Source organism: Ptychodera flava, chromosome 10 (genome assembly GCF_041260155.1).
Source record: "Ptychodera flava strain L36383 chromosome 10, AS_Pfla_20210202, whole genome shotgun sequence".
NCBI lineage: Eukaryota > Metazoa > Hemichordata > Enteropneusta > Ptychoderidae > Ptychodera > Ptychodera flava.
Window position 1 is genome coordinate 2,827,527 of NC_091937.1, and position 17,066 is coordinate 2,844,592.

General features: G+C 36.8%; 2 protein-coding genes across 2 annotated transcripts; one reads left to right on the forward strand and one right to left on the reverse strand.

Annotated features, from left to right (window-relative positions):
* Positions 1-2,631, forward strand: LOC139141748 (organic cation transporter protein-like). Its single transcript, XM_070711376.1, has 6 exons — positions 1-156; positions 396-546; positions 781-872; positions 1,443-1,660; positions 2,047-2,158; positions 2,422-2,631. Exons 1-6 carry the CDS (start codon positions 62-64, stop codon positions 2,558-2,560), a joined length of 807 nt encoding a protein of 268 aa, XP_070567477.1. The 5' UTR covers positions 1-61; the 3' UTR covers positions 2,561-2,631.
* Positions 2,632-4,312: 1,681 nt separating this feature from the next.
* On the reverse strand, positions 4,313-16,253 carry LOC139141747 (organic cation transporter protein-like). Its single transcript, XM_070711375.1, has 10 exons — positions 15,794-16,253; positions 13,606-13,709; positions 12,681-12,835; positions 11,860-12,028; positions 11,504-11,645; positions 10,689-10,780; positions 9,018-9,235; positions 8,697-8,808; positions 5,963-6,172; positions 4,313-5,541 (listed from the first exon to the last, which is right to left on the reverse strand). The coding sequence occupies exons 1-10, from the start codon at positions 16,217-16,219 to the stop codon at positions 5,355-5,357; spliced, it is 1,815 nt and encodes a 604-aa protein (XP_070567476.1). The 5' UTR covers positions 16,220-16,253; the 3' UTR covers positions 4,313-5,354.
* Between the last annotated feature and the right edge of the window lie 813 nt (positions 16,254-17,066).

Sequence of the window (17,066 nt, forward strand, 5' to 3'; positions counted from 1 at the left end):
AGGCCCTTCATGGAGAATTTCCATTCAATCGGCGAGAAACATTTGCTTCTCCGTTGGCTACATGTTGTTGGCTGCCTTGGCTTACTTTATTCGGGAATGGTGGATACTTCAACTGGTTATAGGCCTGTCGAGTGTTCCATTATTATCCGTTTGGTGGTATGCATTTAATGTATTGTAATTACTCAACGCACCCTAAACAATCCAATTTAGGGTTAATATCATACGCCAAGGTAACCTTGCAAGATTAAAATATTCAAAAATTGTGTGGTATGAAAGAACAGCAATCAACGTTTCAAAACAAATTACAGTAGTTATTTAGTATTTTTATGAAATCTTCATCATTTCTCGTTTATTTTGCATTTTCAACACTTGACGACCTAACTATTGTGATCTAGGTTAGCTTCAGAGTCACCGAGATGGCTTCTGACGACTGGAAGAACAAAGAAAGCAGAGAAACTCATTCGCAAAATACAAAGAGTCAATGGTACCCATGTACCAGAGACTGTCTTTGACGAAATAAGAGCTGCACCAGAGACAACAAAGAAAGTAAGTTACATTGGACGAAAACAAAGATACTGATCCGTCTTTAGTTTAACACCGTACCCTTATTTATAAACTAGGGTACAAGGCACAGGGCTTTCAGTCGGAATACGTGATGATTTTATCATCTTACAGCTGTCATAAACTTCATAGAACTATATCTATGAATCCATGAGAAAAAAAGGGTTACAAAATATTTAAATGCCATCGGTGAATGATCATTTTCTGGTCAACATTTAGGACGAAGACAATGCAAAGGAATGCAACAGTCGTCTTGATATATTTAGATATCCTAACATGAGAAAACGATCACTGAAGTTGTTCTTCTGCTGGTAAGTCTCTAGGATTAGAGGAAAGCTTTTACCACGAAACGTCTCTCCATTGTCACACTGTTTCAGTTCCCATTCTCGTACAGATAATCTCAAACACGAACAACACCCGCTAATGTATATTATGTTTAGAGCATTTAGTTTTTGCTGAGTCATCACAGTCAACATTCGATTGTTAGAGGAAACAAATAAACTAAAGTGCAGCACGAGTACAACGAAATCAAGCAGATATACAAAATTTTATTTTATCTTTCTTTTTGTAATCAAAATTTAAGATTTAATGACCGAGCAAAATCTAATGAGCGGAAACCCAAAGACATGAGCGGACGCTGGACAATTTTAGGTGCCACAAATGAGACAAAATTTCCCTTAGTGACACCAGAGTCCACATGTATTTCACTAATTAAACAAAACCAATGTATATGACGACATTCACTTCCAGCTTGTCGTACATAGTAAGGTGAATCGCATTTCTCATCTGCTCGAGTATACACTGCTTTGGTAAGCTTACGATTAGTTTTAGACAAAAAAGGTATGCATATGAGAACCATTGCTTTCGAAATGTTCACGCAGGTTCACTGTCAGTCTGGTATACTACGGACTATCACTGAACACGTCTAACCTTGGAGGTAACGATTATCTCAACACAGCAATTTCTGGTGCAGTTGAGATTCCTGCGTACGCTGCTAGCCTTTACGTACCAGAGACAGTTCTTGGAAGAAGGTGGTCTTTGTGTGGCACTTTCGTGGTAGGGGGCGTGGCTTTAATTACTGTACTCTTCGCTCCCTCGTGTAAGTGAAGCCTTTTCCTCGGGCTATTCCATGTTTCATTTGTAAATGGATTGGGTAATACTAAGTATGAGGAGTCCACTAGTTTTTAGTACATTCCGGTACAGATATTAAGTATTTTGTTTTCTTGCATATTCATATTGCTAACGTTTTGGTAGCCTACGCAAAAGATGTTTTATTTGGTGCTGTGTAAACTATTTGCCGGCATTGTCATGTTAGGCAGGCAGATATATTTGTTCACTGTCAAAGAATAAAGGATAGCTAAATCATGGTATACGGAGGAAGGTTATCGAAGGAAACCTCACCGTAGCTTTATTACAGAGCCATTTTATTGCCATAGCTTTTAGATATGGATACTTTAATTATTTAACTTGCTCATTTCCACATAGGTGAGATGGAGTGGATTGGAATTACGTTGGCAATGATCGGTAAATTTTGCATGACAGCCGCCTTCACGATCATTGCTATTTTTACAGCAGAAATTTACCCAACTCCTTTAAGGTAAGAGCCAATATCGCGTTATTGCTGCTTTACAAACCCGCATGATAAAGTTTCGTATTACTGGTATTTTTTCTCAATATAAATAATCAATTTCACACGAAATCAGTTATGGTGTTCTTTAAACATTAATACCTGTATAAGTCCCTTCGATAAAATTTTCCTAGGGTGTAAAATGTTACAGTACCAGTGTCAGAATCAAAAGTTGAGTTTTACAAGACAAAAGCTTTGCTTGTCCGACAGTTATTTCTGTTATTTTTATCCAGAGCTACGGGATATGGTCTGTGTTTTATGTGTTCCCGCGTTGCAGCAGTGTTGGCCCCTCAGTCGCTGACACTAAGGACGCTCTGGACACACTTGCCAGGTGTATCTTCGGAGTGTTTTCGATTTTCTCTGGTTTGTTGATGCTGTCATTACCAGAAACAAGGAAAGAGAAATTATTCGACACAGTAGAAGAAGCAGAGAGATTTGGAAAGTGAGTAATACAATGATTTCAATAGGCTTCGAACTCACAACATACGGCATCAAGTTACCTAGAGGAGAAGCAACAAACAGAACCGCTAGGCCAAGTCCCTTCTATCAAAAAACTAGAGGTTCAATAACTGGGCTGTTGTTACATATTTCTGACTGTGACCACACGTAGAGTTCACGAGCACTCACGCTCGCACTCTCACTATCACACATCGCACATAAGATTTATCGAAGCAATGAATACATCGCTTGAACTTGGCAAAAGACAGCCTCGGGACAATTCTGTCCATCAGCAGAGCTGTCAATCGAGGGTAGAAAATTAGAAAATAAGAATTAGTAGCTATTACAATCTTTTGCTTGGTACGCAGCAGTCACCTACTGTCATTAATGAAGGATCGAGACGGATTTCTGTCAAAGGTTTATAGTAATTGTAATTTAATCACGATCGGCAGGTGTAAATTGTTCCCTCAATGCAAAAATCAAAATCCTGACACATGAATTTTGATTCTCCTTCAGGAAACAGACTCAAGATGCTGGTCAAGATGCTGCTATTCAAATCGGACATATTAATATGACGGTTACTTCAAATATTGATTTTGGCATTCAAACGACTGAATGAAGTACAAAACAAGTCGATTTGCGTGCCGATAATGAACCTGCTAACAATAACATGTTCAACTGATGATAAAGCTTTTTATATTGCACAATATTCATAGTTGGATTTTCTGCTGAAGTGTGAAATTTAATTCACAAGCGCCCATAAGTCACTCGAAACTGTTAAAGTCATAGCAAAGGCGTCATCTCACAATTTATAGCCAAACTGTTATGTGAAAATATCTTGCTGTATCAAAGATACTGTACCTTGCTTCTGTAATAGGTATATCAGAAGAAATATGCTAATAAAGTCCAAAATCCTATTGACGTTTTGTTAAAACTAAAATAAAGATATCAAAGAAAGTGCTCGAAAGCAGTTACAACTGTCGAGGCATGAAACATGTCAATGTGAAATCTCAAGCGAAAGTACTACAAGCCATATGCCTGGATGAAAAGATTGGCTGAAAGCAAAGATGCAACATGGATTACGTTTCCACGGTCATAGTTTTATTATAGTTAGTGGATAATGATGCCACTTTGCTACAGCAGCATACTCTGTGGCGTGTTTAATCACTTTATTACACCAAATGATAACTAATGTTAATGTGTCCATTGAAAGAGTTTTCAAAATGGATTCAACATAAGGTATAATCTTGCAAAAGGCATGAACATGAACATAAAAGATGAGATACTGCGAATATTTCATACAATAAACCAATAAATGTAACAGTTGACACAATGATGTAATTCTCTGTATTTTGGAAAAGCTAGAGTGATCATTTGTCAGTCCTGTTACTGTTTCTCACTATCTACCAGAGCGGTTGGTTGCCAATATCTAGATGAGTACAGTGATTGATTGTCGCTCGCTTGCAGAGTGACTGATTGTCAGAGTAATATAACTATATCTAGTAGAAGACAATGACTATTTCCCATTATCTAGCTGAGTAACACAGTAGTGCTACTGATGGTCACTATCTAGCATTGATATCTGACCAATATCTAGACTTGCGATGCTGTTAAATTTGTCCTGATATAATGCTACCGTGTGATAAAATTGGTGAGTAGACATAATGGACACGTTAACCTTCACATGTGATACAATCTTTTCAAAGGTATTTTATTTATCGAATTTTCTCGCATATAATTAGAGCGTCATAAAGTATAAAACCTTCTCAGTAAGATAATGCAGTATAAATAGAAGAATGTACAAGTTGATGATGAGCATATTGAATACAATTTTAACGATCGCAAAAGGAAGTATACATACAATAATATACAAAAAAGAATGTGCCGTAATGAGTAATCTTTTATACTGTAAGTCCTTCTAGACTTTACATATTTCACAAATTTGACCCCCAAGTAAAGGGAAACCGTTCCTTCGATTCATTTACAAGACTCTGAGCTTAACTTTACTCTTTGGCTTTACACAGTAAACATTAATCTGTCAATAATCGCATAATTTGATTTCTTTTAAGAGCTATACAGCAGCTCACGAGGCTTCTACATATGCTTACACAGTGCAATGATGTATTCGCTACCTTTCTTTTTGTCGGCTATTTTTGACTCATTTAAAACAAACAATATTTGCATGTTAATTTGTGCACTACTGTTGAGGGATAACACATCTGATTCTTAAAGTAGGTATAATACAACTTACGTTATCGTGTAAGGTTAACAAGAGTATAAGCAAGGCATATCAACGCTAACACATGGACAGTGAGGTATGTTCTGTCAAGAGCTCAAAACAATAAGAACGGAATCAAATGTAATACAGAGTCTAACGATAGTAGCTTTGATCTTATAATTCTATTTTCCTTTACTCTTGGACCTTTGGACCTTGGATCTTGGACGCGTTTTGGGTCACGAAGAAATTGTGTACATTAATTATCTACGAGTTCATATGATGTCTAAGATTTCAAAATCATTTCCTTATAGCAACGGAATTCTAAAATGTTAGTGTGTTTTCGCGGGGCTAACATTAACAAGTGATCGGCACATATAAAATGAAAATAACGCATGAAGTGAAAAGTTTGAATCATTTGACCATGTGAAAGTTAGAGCTGCAATTGTAAATTCACCACAATATTTCATATTTCGTTAGTCTGTGTACTCAGACTGACTCAGAATAGAATATTCATAATTCAGTTGTCTGGCTTCCAACATTAACACTTGTTTCAGTTGACGTATCCAGCGCTTTATTTTCCATTCCGCCAATCTTCTTCAGTTCCTTTGCTGTCTTCTCGGCTTCATGCTTCTCCTTCGCAGACCAAACGCTATCGCCTTTGGGACTTTGATCCTTTTTCTTTTGATGCTTTGTTTTCCTATATAACGCAAAAAGATTCACTTATTGATGGCATTTCTTTCATTAACATACAAATATTTGCAATTTCATGTGACGGTGAGAGACTTTTTCTTCTCGGTGAGAGATTTTGTGATGTTAAATTTACCGGCTGCTTGTCAACCGTGCAGAAAAGGTTAAACAAAAACTGTGATATTTTTGTGCAATTTGACTTAAATTATATTCTTTTGGGCACATCTACTCTGAAGTGACGCATCACTTTTTCTGTATCGCGCGCAAAGCAATGTCCTGTGAAAGATTACAGCCTCGGAGAATCTCGTAGTGTCTTTTGCAGTACGGGAAAATGTATGTTAACCAGTCTAAATACTTTATCCAGTGACGACGGAGCAACAAGGCCATCTAACCACCGATCATCGTCACATCATTGATACCACACTACTTACTTCCCAAATTCTTCGCTCTCCTCTATAGTCTCGGGTAATTTCTTGTTTCTGGTTTCAGGCAGCAGCAAGGCTAGCACACCAGCTACAATTGACGTCGATCCAAATATTATGATCGGCAATGGCTCCCACAGGGTCCCAATCAGAATCATCTGCGGGGCCAATATTCCTCCTATACGAGCACACATCGAAGCAAGGCCCATACCAATCGTCCTAAGCAAGAAAGTGTTACTAGGGATTAAATGAAACAAAGTGTGTCTCATGCCCAGTCATTCCTCCCCTGTACTGGAGAAAAGATACGAAATGCTAACCGTGCTTAAGAATGTAAAGACATTGGCAGTATGCTTGAATCCCTCAACGACAACATATTCCTTAAATTTGGAGGGCACATTTTCCAACTGTGAACAGGAATCCGTATGGCAACTAACTGTGCCCCTTGCTTACTAACTTGTTTCTGTATTCATACGAGACAGAATTCAACCAGAACCTAGCCAAACAGGGAAAGGTTTCTTTAGCTAAAGCTTTCAACTTAACATTTAGATACACATATGATGTCATTTCACTTGATAAGAAAGCAACATTCCACTGTCACCAGCCTATGGAGTGTACATATCTCAGCTTATTTGTTATGAGAGAGCATGCAGTTCATATGATTATTTTCAGACAGATATAGCCTCTTCTCTTGCAAACTAATAAGGGGATTCCAGTTATTCCAGGAATTGGGTCGTGGAATGGGAGGAGGGTAACATTTACGGACCTGCCCTTTAAGGAGGATTACATTTTGCAAACTTAGCCTAGGGGAGACTCACATTTGACATTTGTCACTTTCGTAATTTATATAGATTTTCAATATGTTGTTTACAGAATTCTAAAGGCTTTACACAATGGTGCTATAAAGAGAATTGTAGTGGCTACCCGACAGCACATACATTATGTCGCTTAGGTTAAATGCGTAATTAATGTGTTCACCATAAATGGCAGAGATGATACTGGCATGGTGTGTGCGTAGGGTGGGAAGGTGTGTAAATCTATCCATATGATATATGATATGTATATGACATATAATATATACTTGCACGCAAATTCAACCCAAGTTGGAGCTGATAAAGACTCTATACACATGTATGATGCTCATCATCATGTATAGCTAATTTAAATATTGGTTCGACAATAGAGATGATTGAGAGTTCATGTGTGCTAGAAATTTTTATCAAATTTCATCCAAAATTTTCCCTAATAAAAATCTAGTTAAATTAGTGCATTTATATATAATACGATTGGAACTTATTTGGGGTAATTGGCCAGTGAAGTAATGTGGCTTTAATCTGAAAATGTAAGCTCATCTGCTTTCCTTTCTGAGCAATACACTTGTTTTTAAAAGTAATTTGTAATATTGTCACATTCAGCTATCGGGCATCTAACACTTTTGAAAAATTTGAAAAATATAAAGATTTGAAAATATATATGAATGTAATTGACTAGATAATGATGGTGAGCCGTTCATATAATTATGTACAACAACTATGATATGTGAATTTCACCCGAAATGTCAGTTTATTACACATGGGCATCTATGGGGAAAATAATAACAATTTTTTGGACAAATTGACTAGGTTAAACTGTGCATTTACATATGTTCATTATTGATATGAATGTAATTGATAAGATGAGATTAGATTAGATAAGATAAGATTAGATTAGATTAGATTAGATTAGATTAGATTAGATTAGATTAGATTAGATAAAGAGTGTTACAATTGCAAATAATTGCGTAGATTTGCAAAAAGGGTTTTGACCTTAACGATCATTACATTTTATGACAAAGGTATTTTGCGACACAAGTTCTGTATGGGGGATTGATGGCCATTTTGCTTTATTTTGGGGGGCCAGTATTGTGACATTACTGGACCGATTTCAATCTAACGTGGGAGAAGGACATGGTACAATGACGTTCAGATGCACGTCAATATATCTCGCAATACAATTCAATATTGCAGCCTGACAGCCATTTTGTTTTTTAATATTTTTCCTCCCAGAGTCATAAGTCAGACATGATTGGACCGAACTAGTTTAAAGTTGGCACAAAGATAGAGTGCTACGAAATACAGCTGCACGTTAACGTGTTTTGCGAAACAATTGAATATAGATGCCCGTTTGCAATTTGTAAGTCTCGAGCCAGTACTCAGACATGCCTAGACAGATTTCAGTCATATCTTACACTTGTACTTCATTGTCATGCTTTAAAAAACAGGAGCTGGCTCACAGGTTATCGGATGGAAGCACCACTTTAGATCTTTATCACAAGATGGCGGTTTCATGATGTCTCAGGTCTCGATTCTCGTTGAACCCTCGTGTCACGACATACGGATACATGTCAGTTTGTTTCCTGACATGATCCAATATGGCAATATTGCGGTCATTTTAATTTTTGTCTGTCCAGAGCAATTATTCAAAAAAATCAGGACTGATTTCAATAAAGTCAAATCGGATAAAAAACCATCAATCTACTATGACTTGTTTTTATGTAGTATTACTTCGTTCTGTCTTTGAGAATCTACCGCTGCCAGGTAATATTTGAAGCAGTAGAGTTGGAATCAAAATATCTTAAATTGCATTGTCAATGCAATGTACATGAGAAATGTATTCCTGCCATTGTAAACTGCACTGAGAAATTACCTGTAATCTGTGCACTTTCAGAGTGTGATAATAGTTTCTAAGCTTATCTAGAGAACCTTACCTCACAGGAGTTGGATAAAGTTCAGCAGAGAAAACATAAATGATAGCGAACGAGGCTGAGATACACAGCTTGCCAAGCATTGCCAACGTTATTCCAATCCATTCCATTCCACCTGTTATTTGCAAAAGTTAACAATGTTGAAAGTTGCGTAAATAATGCGAATATCGCACAAACCCTATAGCAAAATGGATGCCAGTACCTGGCCAGCTTTATCGCAGTTATGACTGTGTTCCAATTAACATTTCTGCATTTTGAGATATAGTAACATATTTTCGGGTGATCACGGAAAAGCAATACAAATTCGATAAGAATAGTACGTACATTTTGGGACAAACAGGGTGAGAATACAAGCAACGCCTCCGATGACTTCAGTTACAAACATGGACCAGCGACGACCAAGAATTGTCTGTGGTATGTACAGACTCAATGTATAAGCTGGAATTTCCACAGCACCGGAAAGGAAGGCGTTCAAGTAGTCACTTCCTCCAAGATTGGATGTGTTAAGAGAAAGACCATAGTATACCAGACTAACTGTGAACCTGTGAGAAAAAGTCGAAAAGTGAATCCTACAGACGTGCCTTTACTTCACTAGAATCTATATCAAACAAATATTACTGATCCCCACACTGTATGAACAATTTACAAGTATATTGCCACAGGCATCATTTGCTGACTTGGATGATAGGTCAAAGTTGATGGGTACTCGAGCTGATAAAATAACGGTAGCAGCTTGTTTCTCCTTTATCTTAATCGATGGGTGCAGAATTAGCGAAAAAAATTGAGTAAGCACACTTTTCTTAAACATTTATACTCGTAATGATCGAAAGTATTAGATGTGGAGTGAGGTGCACATTCATACACTACAAAAAAAAGCGCAAGACTGAGCAATAAAGGCATAGATGTCAGAGATCGGTTTATATTTTGTGATTTTTGAATTACCTTTCTAGTCTGAGTAAATCAACCTTTAAGGGTGATGAACGGGTCAACCTTGTTAATGAGATACTTGGTGTAACATGTGCATACTGAAAATTGATGTCACCTTGTATGTATGGCACAGTGTTTGGTGAATAGACTCTGTTCAACAAGCACTCAGAACATCAAGTTGCACACGGACAGATGTTTTAGAGATCATGAACGATTTTTTAAGATTGTTTCGGACCCATTCGTTCCAAGGAAATCTTTACAGAGTGCTATCACGTCATTGCTTGTGCTACAATCGTGTTTGGAATTTTGATAATCGAGCCTGTGGATGGATACAGCTACTTTTTGATTAACAGTCGACAGACTTCGGTCAACGCTTCTGTCAACAGCCTGCAGCTAACTCGAGCTATGCGCCTCGTACAAGATAAGTGTCTGTAGAGTATTTGAACGGATGGTAATCCACACATTAATTATGCTCATTCTAATCCCTATATATAAACAATGTATCAGGATGTTACGGGCTGAAAGAGCAAACGGCGGTGACGCACAAGGTACATAATGATGACTCCTTCTTGCATTCATCTTCATGTTGTAAGTAATCCCTCACCATCAAGTAATATCATACAGTAATTGTGTTCATTTTATTATGTTATTTACGTCAATTATTATAGTTCATTTTATGCTATTAAATGGGCTTCAGATCAGATTAAATGGAACTGTCCTAGTTTTCTGTCTGACGTGTTTTTTTGGTCGGACCTAAGTGATACACCTTTTCCGACTTAGTACATTTGATTTATTTCGGTCAGGTGTACCCCTGTTGGTGACAAGCAGAGAGGCAGGCGAGCAGGCAGACAAGAAAGTATATCCTATACAGCCCTTTCACAAGAGGACATGGTGTCGAATGGTCATGAAGATTTCAAGAAAAGTTTGATATGCTTGCACTTAAATTGAAAAATGACTAACGCATTGTGAAAGCGCACTGGGTCGCCGGGGAAAAAAATTATCACCTGCGCTCTGTAATAGAAACCATGTATGTTTGCCTCAACCAAACTAATAAATACATCAGCTTACCAATTGTAGAACACGTTGAGGGTTTTCTTTCTCATGTTTGGGTATCGCATCAAATCAACGACGCTGGCTTTGCTCTCTTCAACTTCCTCTTCCTAGGGAACAAAATTTATTTAAAATGGTACATGTTGATTATTTGCATCTACAACTCGTATATCAACCAAGGAAATGATACCAATGGCGTTCTGCACTTATGTATATCCAAAACTAGTGCATGTATTCATGTATCCTGCGTATTTAGTAGAATTGTAAACAATGCTCCACTGAACTCCGAACTCTTTGGAAAGTTGTTCATGAAAGTTATACAGATATTTATTTTTGTCATGAGTTCGAAAATCCAAAAATCAAACATCAAGTGGAAGATGTCAAATAAGAAGAACATTCTCTGATAAACAACATTAATTGTCTAAATCTATACATATCTGATAAGAACATGCATACATAGCTGTACGCAAGCTGTCAGAGCCGTGGTACCAGTAGTTCTCTATATTTTTATACAGCTTTCCACGTTCAAAGTCATTGCTATTTGGTGAAAGTAAGATGTTCACTATTTGTATAACTTTCAGTCTTCGACTCATTAAGCATCTACATACAAAGTGATTACTGATACATGCAACGGATCCCATTTTTGTAGTTGACCGCAAAAAGACAATACCGACATAAAAAATAGGGAACATCGTCTGGAGCTGCACTTACTATTCTAGGGAATTAATGTTCTGTAACCAATAATTAATATTTCTTTGCTCATAGCTGTTAAAATTTGTGAGAAATCACTATTTAGAGATCGTTTCTGTTCATTTCTTGCTACATTCACTCACAATTTTCCCCTGCGCTTTTATTTCGTCATATACACTCTGTGGTACAGTCACACCATTTCCCTTTTCATATTTCCTGATGACTTTTTCAGCCTTCTTTGTCCGTCCCGTTGATAGCAGCCATCTTGGAGATTCGGGAATGATCCTGAAATATGAATAAAGTGCAAAGACAAAACAATATTGTACGCAATGTATAATACCTTTTCAGTGAAAACGGATTTGGTTTGGCTTCTATTATTTTGAGCAAGTACACAATTTACTTAAAAAAATATGTATTTTACTTATACAATCAACAATTACTCAGATATGTTCAAAACTCCAACAGAAAACAAAATGGCCCAGAGCAAAATTATGCCTACCAGAAATAAACCATGAACGCTGCACATGGAACGCTCATGACTAATTGCAGTATCCACCAATAGCGAATAAAGTAAGCTAATAGAGACAACAGCATGTAACCAAAGCTGAAGAAATATTCAATCACCACGCCTGCTATGACTCGTTTTGACGGTCCAACCATCTCTGTACCTGTCATTGAATAACGGAACATTACGTGACGTCATTGTCGTAGGTTCAATACTTTTGCCTTACACTTTTACACGTCAACAACACTGGATATTTATAGAAATAACCAAAAGTAATTCCGCAGCTGAATTCTGTATTCCCGGCATTCTAAATACTGTAAAAACGATATCGCAACATTACTGTCTGTGCAGTAAACTTCAGTGCGCCATGGGTATAGAAGGGCCATCGACGTCTGTCCTCGAATTTTAATCCACGTTAGCAAATGCTCGACCCTGGAACGGTTATTTGCAGCATTAGTCGGGGAGCTTCTCTTGCAATTCACCTACTTTCTTATCAGGTTGTGGCACTACACAGTAAAATATATTATGTTAAATATTTGTTGGTTTTGCCCTAGCGATATATTTACCAAAAAGACTTTACAAACTACTTTACAATTGACTATTTGACTTTTTTACAAGAGCATGACATATTGCCATCGTTTTCAAAAGTAAATCGTCTTTGTCAGGGTGTTCCTGGGAAGTGATGCAAGAGTTTTGGTCATTCTCGACTTCTTCGGAGAGTTAATGTACTATAGTAAACCACGGACGGTTATGAACCCTTGTTCAGTTGTAAACTGAAAAATTCACTTAGATTGAACTTTGATAGCTCGTCTTACCGATAACAAATGCAATAAGGAACATTCCCATAGCCATAGCACCTACTGCAAGGCGAAAGATACAGTAAGCTATGATATTTGGTGAAAATGCACATGCTGTACCAACAATTGCCAATCCAACGGAAGCAATCGTAAGTGAAATCATACGACCAATTCTGTGAAAAGTATCACGGAATATGTTAGTAAGGTCGTAAAACTTTGCGGATAACTCTCTCTCGTACTCTGACTGCCGTGAATATTTCAAGAAATAATTTTCATATCTTTTAAAACGAAACCAGTCATCCTAGATGAATCTATGGCGAACTTTTCTAAGACTCTTCAATAAAGTTATTTTTGTTATGTATAAGAAAACTTTGGAACATTATTTCTGTCAAAATTACGTTATCTAAAGAGTATATATGCGTTATTTGTACTTTCCGTTCATCAAGGCAGCAATGTCAAGACTCCGTAATTCAATCGATCCTGTTCAACCAAGATGTATCTCTCAAATAGAGATTAAAACTCAAAGGGCTTAACTGTCAATGCTCGTTTTTTGTCTGCACACGGGTCACATGAGAGAATTTATAAAATTGAACCCCGAATTTTTGATGTCAACATGGCATTTTTACTTTCACGATTCTTTTGATTTCAAATTATGTCTATGATTTTGTGCCTGTTATGGAATAAATTTTGATCTCACACTGTAACAGAATTCGCCTTGTAAAATAATTAAAGGCTAAAACGAACAAAATCTAATGAAGGCCGGCAATTTCAAATTACTAAAATTAAATCTCATAAAAGCATAAATATCTGGGTTGAGTAGAGCAGCTGTGGGAAAGCGATATTGTTGAAAGTCTGGAGTTTGATTTCTTGTAATTTCCCTAATTTGTCTTCAATGTATACGGAAACAACAGAACATTCAGAGGCAAGATATCCGTACACTTACTTGTCAGCGAGGGCGCCAAACAGAACACCTCCTATCAGTACACCAACCATGTACATTGAAGACGACAGCGCCGCAAGAAAATAACGATCGCATACCAGGTCAAACTAGATAACAATGAGAACGAAGGATTTGACATTTAAGTTGCCATTAATAGATAAATTATACAATGTAATACTCTCCTTGGTGACAAAGCAGATTGGCTTCCAAACATGTTCAACCATTGAACGTGGACTTTGTTGATGGCTCAAACTGGTAACTACTAAGACCGGTCAAAAGTTTGTTGGGGTTTTTATGGATTTATTTGATTTTATAAATTTATAGATACAATCCTAAGTAAAACAGGAAAATCTGTTATTAATTTGGTCTGTACTTATGTCTTTGAAACGGTGTACTCTAAAATGGCAAATCTCGTTGACGGTTGTGATCTCCTCAACAACAGATGGAGAAAAGAAACAGAATAATATTTCAAACGGATCGTCAGTAATTCTTTAATCTTCTACACCCCATTCTCCGTATAGGAGATCGATGTTGTACACATATTACAGTTCCAATGTACGCATGCCTAAGCTTGTGGGGTAGGTTAAAGGTCAAAGTATCGTTCATAGTTTTTTGTATGTACCTACCTCAATTAGATAAATGTCGTGTGTTTTCTTTCTACAAGTCCTGTACTTCAAAGTTATATGATTATAATTCAAATTTGAAGGAACAAAGTCACACGTTTTTGCATTTTCTAAATCTTTAAAAAACTTTTCTAACAGATCGATCGTTCATGACACAAACGTCTTGTTACAGGTTGGTACACGTCCTCTGAGTTGAGAAGTGTGTGCGAGAAGCCTTTGAATCATATAATATATTTCCCATACTTGGACTCTTAACAAATCATACAGAGACGACTTTTTATTTTTTATAAGTGGGATTTGAGTATTAAAAATGGTTTGAGATCACAAGATCAAGCTCTACCAGTATCAACAGCAAAACAAGTATGTTTACATACATTGGCCATTTTGGCATTAGTCCGATGAGTTTACAGTTCAAAACTGTACAGTGCGTGCATTTCATTGTATACTTGTCAAACATGTATTCAATACATATATTTATGCTTTAACTGGTGACCTGGGTGGCAGTACGGCACCCGTTTATTAGTCATAGCTCTAAACTGTATACAATAGGATATCCTTGTAAATTAAATCGTGATTACTTTGTGAAAAGATTCTTTGGACTGAAGTCATAAATGTGGTTATATTTCAATAGGGACAATAAATTTTCAATTTAAATACACCGAAGTATGTACTTCATGATGTTAAAAAAAGCGGTGAAGCCTGAGATGATTCTACACCTGACCCTAAAAAGTCTGTACACTCTTGCTTTCATAAAAATGTAGGCTGCAAGGTAAAGTAGCAACTACGATTTCACATGTACAATGTACATGTACAATGATAGAGTACGACCTTTCTTTAGGAAACTGAAAATGGTTAAAAAAGTGCAACAAGTGCAGTGGTCATTGCAAGTGTATTGATCTAATCTTATATCAACTTCCGTATCTTACGGCGACGCACCTACATTAAGAGCGACATTCTAGATCCATTTATCTCTATACTGCTTTCATTGAAGTACCTCAATTCTCTATCAAAGAAAATATAGTCTTGTGTGAATGACTTATCCCGACAACACTACGAGAATCTTAATTTGATTCTTCACTTCTTACATAGCACATTTCATATTACAATTCATTAAATCAAGATGTGCAAAATCACATAGAACTGATACAAAGAATATAGATTTGGTTCGCTTCTGAACAGGGAGCCGATGAAGGCTATGATGGACAGAAGTTATGTTATCACTTTTTCTTCCTGGTGACAAGTCAAGCTCTGGAATGGCAGTTTTAAGTTGATGTCACACGACTGGAGTGACCGCGTTTTGACCACTGTGATCGCCTAATATTCGTGTTGTTGGCGGCAGCAAACATCAGAAATATAGTAGAGATAAATATGCTTAAGATAATGCAAATTATGAGTAGATTATTGCAAAATTTACAAATATTGCCATAATAAGAATTGCCTAATGTATTGTACTTCATACAATGCAAAGTACCAAGTTCATTCAGCGAACCTATTGTGCCCAACTTTCTCTGCCTTGTAAACGCCCGTTTTGAGAAAATTAAAGTATGACCTTATTGATAAGTACTCACCTCCTGAAATACTGTTGACTTATACTGAGATCGGTCATATATCCACCCGTAATCACACTTTATCGTTGTATTGGTATATTTAGCGATGTCTTTTCCAGGAGAATAGTCGATATCCGAGATGTCATATCGGTAACACTTACTGTACACCAGTGAGTCACCACAAACGCCGGTCTCATCCTCAAGTGGGATGCTAAAATTCTTGATAGTTTCTATGCAGACATCGTGAACAGCTTGATTGGTGCAGTTCTCGTAATAATCTTCGAGTTCTGGAGCATTACACCAGTGGTCTGTCTCAGCTGCAAGGAACACCTGTGCAAATGCTGGCATCGCGGAAAGTATTGCCATCAAGCAAACAAGAAAGTAAAGTCGTTTTTGGTAAGGACCAAACTCACCCAGATACTCTAAAACATCATCAAATTTCAGCATTTTGGTGTCAGGTTGTTCAATCACTGCCAACTGATACAGCTTTCGTCGGTTAAACATTAATCTTCTAGATTACAGCGATTATAGCTGGCGTTATTTATTGGACGGTGATAAATATTACCGAAAACCAATTTAAAGGCCATTTGCTCGTAATTTTGTCGGGACGTATTTTGAAAGCCTCCTCGTTCAAGGATTTTTTTTAAAAAAGCATTTAAAACTCTAATGCTTTCGTGATGAGAAAACTGGCATCATAGGAATATCAAGGCCGTTAATCAATCAGTAGTAGAAGTTCACCCATATACTTTATCTTTATTAAAATCGCTTTATTTACTGTTTTCCTTCTTTTTGTCTTGCCTGTTGGAAATCTACAAATAATGTTGTATCGTGTCATTACATGACATTCTAATAATTATGTACCAGGAACTCTATCAGTAGGTTTTTGTAGTGCTGTTTTCTGAGGACTCGTACAACCATCTGTATCAGTTTGCCTTTCTAATATTATTTTAATATATTCAAATATATTCATAAGTTTAGTAGATAATGTTTTTTGTGTGTGAATTTTCTATTTTTCATTCTGTATTGAGCTGAGAAGTATTGTATATTGATAGAGTGACTTATATTGAGCTCGGAGGTTTAAGACTTGGAGAAGATACTACTTGATTCATCATTGAATTTTACTATTTCAGAGTGGTATTTTTATATTGAACATACAGCAACATCTATGTGAGCAAAAACCCCTGTGACCATGTGGAAATCAGAAAACTCACCGTCCCAGTATAAAATTTAATCATGAAATGCCGTGACAGCCGTATGTATGGCTTGCACAAGCACACTGATTTTTTTTCCTATT